This window comes from Marmota marmota, unplaced genomic scaffold (assembly GCF_001458135.2).
Source record: "Marmota marmota marmota unplaced genomic scaffold, marMar, whole genome shotgun sequence".
Lineage (NCBI taxonomy): Eukaryota > Metazoa > Chordata > Mammalia > Rodentia > Sciuridae > Marmota > Marmota marmota.
Genome location: NW_025999932.1, coordinates 39,247,762 through 39,255,185, shown reverse-complemented (window position 1 = coordinate 39,255,185; position 7,424 = coordinate 39,247,762). Strand labels below are relative to the sequence as shown.

The window sequence follows — 7,424 nt, the reverse complement described above, 5'->3', positions numbered from 1 at the left end:
CATGGGCAAAAGGAAGTATAACAATAAATGTTGGTGAGGATGTGGAGAAAAAGTCTACTCATATATTGCTGGTGGGACTGCAAATTCCAATGGAGTCTTTTCCAAAGACGGAGCACCACTCTCTGTTCGCAGTATCTTTTGTACAGTACAGACTTCTAGGTTTCAAGACTTTCTCATGCAAGTCGCCTTGATTTCTCCCCCTTTCAACAAGGGACCCTGGTTCCTGCCACAGCTGCTGAGCAAGCATGATTATAGCAGTGGAAACTAGCAGCTTGCGGCTATTAACAGAGATATAAAGAATCATCTTATGATGGAATTGCCACTTCACCAAGAACAAATGGTCACAGTCACCTCCTCACTTTCCCAAGATCTGTCCAACCTACAAGTTTTGAAAATCCTTTAGCTCTGTTTTCCTTTCCATTCTCAAAGTAAATCAGGCTAAAAGCTACCAGCTATATCCTTGCCATTAACTGAAGGCTGTGCTGTCCTGAAATTTCCTCTACCAGATTAGTTAGCCCCCTTTAAAAAAAAAGCAGCCTCACAGAGTCTTCAAGGCATGGGCAAATGGAATCAAGTTCTTGGTACCAATTCTGTTTCAGTTAGCTTCATTTCATGCTGTAACCACACCACCCAACAAGAACAACTTAGGGATGAAAACTTTATCCAGAGCTTATGAATTCAGAGGTCTCAGTTCGTAGAGGATCCAACACAAAAATGCTCTGGGCTTAATGTGAAGGAGCATATCATGGGGCAAGGGCCAAGCAAAGGAAAGCTGCTCCCTTCATGGCAACAAGGCAACAGAAAGAAGGGAAGGAGACACAGGGAAGAAGCACACTTTGGGCATGACTCCCGTGACCAACTTCCTCTAGTTACATTCCACCTGCCTACAGTTAACACCCAGTTAGTCCATTGAAATTAGGAGGGTCTGATTAGGTACAGCTCTTGCCATCCAGTCTTTTTACCTTTGAATATTCCTGTATGAACACAGGAGCTTTCAGGAATCACTGCATTTTAAATCACAAGCAGCTGTAAGCCCATCTGCTGGAGACACTGAGGCAGGGGATCATGTGTTCAAGCCAAGCCTGATCATCTTAGTTAGCCTTTGTTAATTTCACGAGAGTAACAGAAATGGAGTAGTATAACTGTACAATGGAATACACTACTACTGAGATGAAAGAAATAATTATATTTTGGAAAAGCATGAACTACCACAAGAACATGAGCCTTTGAGGGTCTAATGATCATTAGGAAGTTAAATTTCTAATTTGAAAATCTCCAAAGGGATCCTCAAATAGATGATATCACTGGAAAATTATCTGCACAATTAAAGAAGATTTAGTGCAATTCTATGCAATCATCTCCAGGATGTAGAAAAACAGGGAGCAATTCACAACTTATTTAATGAGGCTGACATTACCAGATCATTAAACCAGAAAAGATTGTGCCAAAATAAAACAATGGAAGAAACCCCAAATTGACTGGTCAAAGTCCATCATGAAATAGACATGAAAATCCTTATATAATAATACATTTCATTGACAAGGGTAGAAAAATCACATTGCCAAATTCAACATCTATGGAATAAAAACTCTTAGAAAAATAGGAATTGACAATGATATGGGTTGAATTATATCCCTGCAAAGCAGGCTTAGGTTCTATCTCCAGACCAAAAACTTTTTTTTTTTTCAGAAATGGCATGATGATGATGTAATTATCCCAAGATGGGGTCATAAGGGAATAGGATGAGCTCTTGGTTCAGTGTGACCTACTTCCTTATAAGGAGAGCAGAGTAGGCTACTGGTTCAAAGGGCAAGCTCTTGATTCACTGTGTCTTTGATCCTTCTATGATTATCTAGTAGATATTTGTAGTGAAACACTTGAATTCCCTTCCCTTTCAGTCTGGGTATGTTATGCATTTGTGGTTCCATGAAGGTCCCTTGAACATGAGAAAGAAAAACCAGTCTGATGTGAACATACAGAAGCATTACTTCAGTAACATGGACAGTGCTGCTCCTGTACACCTGTACCCCATCTCCCTTGGTTCCTGATGTCACCAGTGTAACAAGTGCATGCATTGTGTGCAGACATCAAGGCTGAAGTGGCCTCTGAGGGCCTGTGTACTTAAGCTTGATGAAACAATATTATAGGCATCCTCCGGGTTATCAGAGAATCCCATGATCTCTATTCAAACAAATATTCTCTTCTGTACTTTGGAGCCATCTTAGTGGTTATAGTCTTGCAAATTCCTGAGGTATGCTCAAGGCATCTTTCCTATTATGTTTGTGCAAAGAACCTAGCATCTCTTCAGAGTCTGTAATCTCTTCAACAAGCCCATCTTCCTTTGCCTCATCTTTGATGTGCTTTTCTGTCTAAAACAAGTTTTAAAAATCCTTTAGCTCTGTTTACTTCTCCCCATTCTCACAGTAAATTGGCCTAAAAGCTGACAGCAATGTCCATGCCAGTGACTGAATGCTATGCTGTTTTGAAATTTCCTTCACCTGATTAATTAGTCCACTGCTTTAAAATTCAGCCTGGAACAATCTTGGGAAATGGGCAAAATGTTATCAAGTTCATTGAAAGTAAATAACACAAGTTGTCTCTAGACCAATTCACATACTCTTCAATTCCTTCTAAAACCTCATTAACACGGTCCGCATTCCTGTTGATGGTACTCTGAGCTCCCCCAGAATTGCACATTTAGCTCTGGTAATTACACTTCAAAGCTTTTCAGTCTTGCCTCTCTAACCTGTTAAAAATTCCTATGGCAAACCAGCTCCAAAGGTGTCTGATCCACGTGGTCCACTTAGTCATAGCAGTGATTGCACTTATGGGTACCAATTTCTATTTCACTTAAACTTATTTGGTGCTGTAACCATATCACCCAACAAGAATAACTTAAGGATGAAAATTTAGATTGCTCTGGGCCCAACGTGAGGCAGTACATCAAGGGCCAAGAACAGGAAATCTGCTCCATTCATGGCAACAAAGGAGCAGAAAGATGGGAAGGAGACACAGGGAAGAAGCACCCATTCAGGGCATGACTCCAGTGACCCATCTCCTCCAGTCATATTCTATCTGCCTACAGTTAATACCCAGTTAATCCATTGAAACTAGTAGAATCTGAGCAGGTACAACTCCCACAGTCCAGTCATTTTAACTTTGAATATTTCTGCATTAACACAGCAGCTTTGGGGACTACTCCATTTTAAGCTTCAAGAGACTATAAGCCTTTCTGCTAAGCCAGGGGGAATACATATTCAAGCCCAGCCTAAGAAACTTAGTGAGAACTTCTCTCACAATAAAAAGGATAGAGATGTACCTCAGTGGCAGAGTACTTGATTGAAGTGTGAGAGGCTCTGGGTTGATGTACTGAGTTGCCAGTAAGGGGGGAGAGAGAGAGCGAGCGAGAGAACAAGAGAGCGAGAGAAAACTAAAAAAGATAAGGGGTTCTTGAGGGAATGAATTCTATACTTCTGGCCCTACATCATGTAAGGACATAACACCAAAAGAGTGCTTTGGCCTTGAACTTGTCAGTCTACAGAACTGGGACTAGTTAATTTGTTAATAAATTGTGAATAGGGGTATTTGATTACAATAAAATGAAGGAATCTGGGCTGGGGATGTAGCTCAGTTGGTAGAGTGCTTGCCACATATGCACAAGGCCCTGGGCTCAATCCCCAGCACCAAAAAAAAAAAAAAAAAAAAAAAAAATTGAAGGAACCTAGTCATTTGAGAACACCTCCATTTTTTTACTCCTCTGGGAAGGACATTTTTCTGATTCTAGGATTCTTGGGTTCCAGGGTTTGTCCTTTATCCCTTTGAATATTTCAACACATTGTGTTTTGCATTCTGCTGCTTCTAATGAGAGATTTGTTGAGGACCTTATGGAGAAATTATAATGAGCCCTTCCTCCCTCTCAACCTTGTAGGTGTGCATATCATGCTCTACAGTCTTAGGGAACAGAGCTTTTTGTTACAGTATTACAATGTGAGTGAGGTGCTACCATTCTTTTGATTCAGTGTTGGAAGAAAACCAGTTGAATACCTTGAGTGCAGATATGATGAGGCCTTTCAAATCCAAAGGTATGAAAGACTTTAGATTTACAAGGAAATTTCCATTGAAGTACTTACTATACAAAGTACATTGAGATACTCTCATTTTTTAAACATAAATATCAGTTTCCATAACCCATTGAAGCATAAAGCTTCCGGAGTCCTTTATTCTTATTCTGAAAGTGGAAAATATCCTGTAGGCCCAAAGGGAGATGACCTGTGTGGGTGATGCCTAGGTGTGACTGGGCCATTTCTTGCTCTGACCTCACAAGAAGCCACTGTGAGGAAATCTCAATCCCCGGGTTTATAACAGAATGGCTGAGGCCGAGTTTTTGTCCATAAGTACAGGAAGCTCTTGGTGGTGACCTGTCGGACTCCCAGCTAGTTAGTGCGTTTGGTGGTTGGTGGTTGGTGGTTGTGGTCTTTGGCGATTGGTTCTTTGATTTGGGTTTTTTGTTTTGTTTTGTTTCTTGATTTTGTTTGTTGTTTTGATTTCTTATTTTGTTTTTAGCTAGCATCCTTAGTTGGTGTTCCTGCTTAGGATGCATAGTAAGAGTAGTGAGTCTAGTGTAGTGCCAAAGGGGCCTGGCTCCTGCCAGGAGAAGGCCTTCACAGACCATTACCAGGTCTTGAAGGACATTGGGCATGGGACATTTGGTAAGGTGATCCTAGCCCGCCATCTGCGCACTGGGGCAGAAGTGGCAGTGAAAATCCTGCCAAAGAGACTTTGGAGGAGTTTGACCTGCCCTGAAAAACTGGCGATGAAGACCCTGAACCACCCGAATGTGATCCACCTCTTTCAGGTTATTGAAACCCACCGATATGTCTACCTGGTGATGGAGCATGGAGGCAGGGCATCACTCTTTGACCTCATCCCACCTGGGGGCATGCAGGAGGAGGAGGAGGCCCGGAGACTGTTCAGACAGATCACCTGTGCGGTGTGCTACTGCCACAAGATGCACATCTTGCATGGAGACCTGAAGCCCAAGAACGTTGTGCTGGATGCCAGAGGCAACATTCGAATCATCGACTTTGGCTTAAGCACCGTTCTCAAGCCTGGGCAAGAATGGGACAGAGCCTGGGGTCCTCTGGAGGGCCCCACAATGGACACCTGGCAACTGGGTATCATTTTGAACTTTATATTGACAGGGAACCAACCGCATGACATCTTACACCCCGAGTTGGAATTTCCCCAGCACATGTCCCCCGAAGCACAAAGGCTCATCAGGAAAATCCTGGCAGAGGACCCAAGAGCAAGCCCCTCAGCAGAGGAGATCTTGGCGGACCCGTGGCTGAATCAGGGTGAGGAGAAGTCATCTTTCCATGATGTGCCCCTCCCCAACCTCTCAGACCCCACAGTACTGACAATGCTGTTCGACATGGGGTACCACCCTTACAGTACCTGGGTGTCGTTGTCCCAGAGAAAGTTTGATGAGGCGATGGCTTCCTATCTCATAATCCAGCAGCAGATAAGCCAGGGGGCAGGCTGCATGAAGCCTGTGAGAAGGGATCCTTCCATTTCCCCTGCCCTCCCGCAGAGGAGGGCGAGTGAGCCTGCCCTTCACACCTTCCCCTTGCCCTGTGAGCATCATCAGCCTCAGGAGGCCAAGGAGTCAGGGCAGAAGGGCTTCAGAAGGGCCAGCTGGCCTGCCATTAGTCTCTGCTTCCTACATGAGAAGCCCCCCACTCCCAGGTTAGCCTCCCAGCATCACTCTGTGTCCGACTCACCCCAACCCTGCCCATCAACAACAGACAGCCATGTCTCCCAAGATGCCACCACAGGGCGTCCCTGGGGCCACAGGAAGGGCTGGAAGCGGGTGAGGCAGAGGATGGCTGCCTGCTTGCACAGACTGTGCTGTTGCACACCCTCATGTGATGGCGAAAACGAGGCTCCTACACCAGGAGAGCAGAAACCTGCTAGGTTCGCAAATCGGGTGGTTCCTACATAAATGGACAGTTCAGATGGACCAAATGAAGAAACAGCCAGCAGAGGACTCTCTACTCCGTGGATGCTGTTGTCACTACAGGACCATTGGTCACCTGGACTCCAACAGCTGCAGGACTGAGTGCCTACTGGCTGGGCTTCTCCACATGGGGTCCATCCAGGAGCACACCTGGACATCAGGTGTCCCCTGCCCCCACCTACCAGAGTCATCAGATGAGACTGTTTTCCCTGGGACCCTTCCCCTGCCCTGCTCGTCTCTGTCCTTTCTCCCATGCTCCTGGGATGACAGAGATATTTCTTAATAAATTTGTTTCTCTCAAATTCCATAGTCAAATTGATGTTCCAAAGATTAAAAAAAAAAAGGCTGATGTCAAAAAGTGGGGGCAGGGGGTTTCCAAGAGAGGGCGAGAGCCCACCAGGCATCCTCTCCAAGGCCTGGACCACTTGCCTCCCTCTCCTGTTCAATGTAGATAAACCTACTCACTTTGAGCCAGTGTTGAGGAGGACTCACGTCATCTAGTGTACAAGGGAACTTGCTTGGCTTTAGCTAGTGTAGAAAGGGACTCAGTTACCTTATTGTAGAAGGGTCTCTTGCCTCTAGCCAATGTAGATGTGCACTCACTTGCTTTGACCCAGTGCCTTGGAGATATGCTCCCCTTAACCCAGTTGGATGGGTGTTTTGCCTTAGAGCCAGTGTAGACATGAATGAATTTGAGCTCATGTCCTTTGGCAGAAGGCATCCCTCCCTGAGCTGTGTGGAGAGGGTGGGTGGCAACTGTTGGAGAAATCACATCTGAGAAGGCATAGGAGACCTCAGAGAGTTCTGTGACATCATCTCCTTCATACTGTTTGCTAGGAAGTCAGAGGAGGGCCAGGGGTTAGGGGTGGGCCTGCCTGCAGCAGTGACTGTGTGCCTCACCACCCAAACCCTCCTCATGGCCCCTGCTGGAGGCAGGAGAGAAGGGAGCACATGGGGTTTGGGAAATGGAGATGACAGGCCATCTTATGGCTGCTATTTATATAAAAGCAAAGTGTTCCCATGTGGAATTGCTCTTTGCTTTGGGTTCCATTGATGCCAAAGTTTGTAAATTGAAGTGTGCACAAATGAAGAGTGGGAAGTACGTGGGTTAGCCAAGAGGGGAGGTTTCTAACACCTTCCATCCCTGATAGCTCTTCAGGACTGTGAGCTCAGAGCTGTTCCGGCAACTTCTTCTGGCTATTTCCCTCAGTGGTCAGAAATGGATATCTTTAAATAAAAATGTGCCACATGCATCATTTAGCAGCTTGTAATTTTCTGATAGGGCCCCCCTTGTGAAATTATCAGTTGTATGGAAGGTTTTTTTTTGTTTTGTTTTGTTTTTAAAGAGAAACTCTTCACATTTTTTTCTATAAAAAATATCCCAATGGTGGTGAATCCCCCCCCCCCC

General features: G+C 44.9%; 1 protein-coding gene across 1 annotated transcript; it reads left to right on the top strand.

Moving 5' to 3' along the window:
- Positions 1-4,594: 4,594 nt before the first annotated feature.
- On the top strand, positions 4,595-6,001 carry LOC107140802 (sperm motility kinase Z-like). The gene has a single exon (XM_015483980.1). The coding sequence runs from the start codon at positions 4,595-4,597 to the stop codon at positions 5,999-6,001; it is 1,407 nt and encodes a 468-aa protein (XP_015339466.1).
- Positions 6,002-7,424: the final 1,423 nt, after the last annotated feature.

Bases quoted from the DNA above. Each gene is read 5' to 3' on its own strand.
- LOC107140802 (XM_015483980.1), top strand. From the start codon at position 4,595: ATGCATAGTAAGAGTAGTGAGTCTAGTGTAGTGCCAAAGGGGCCTGGC.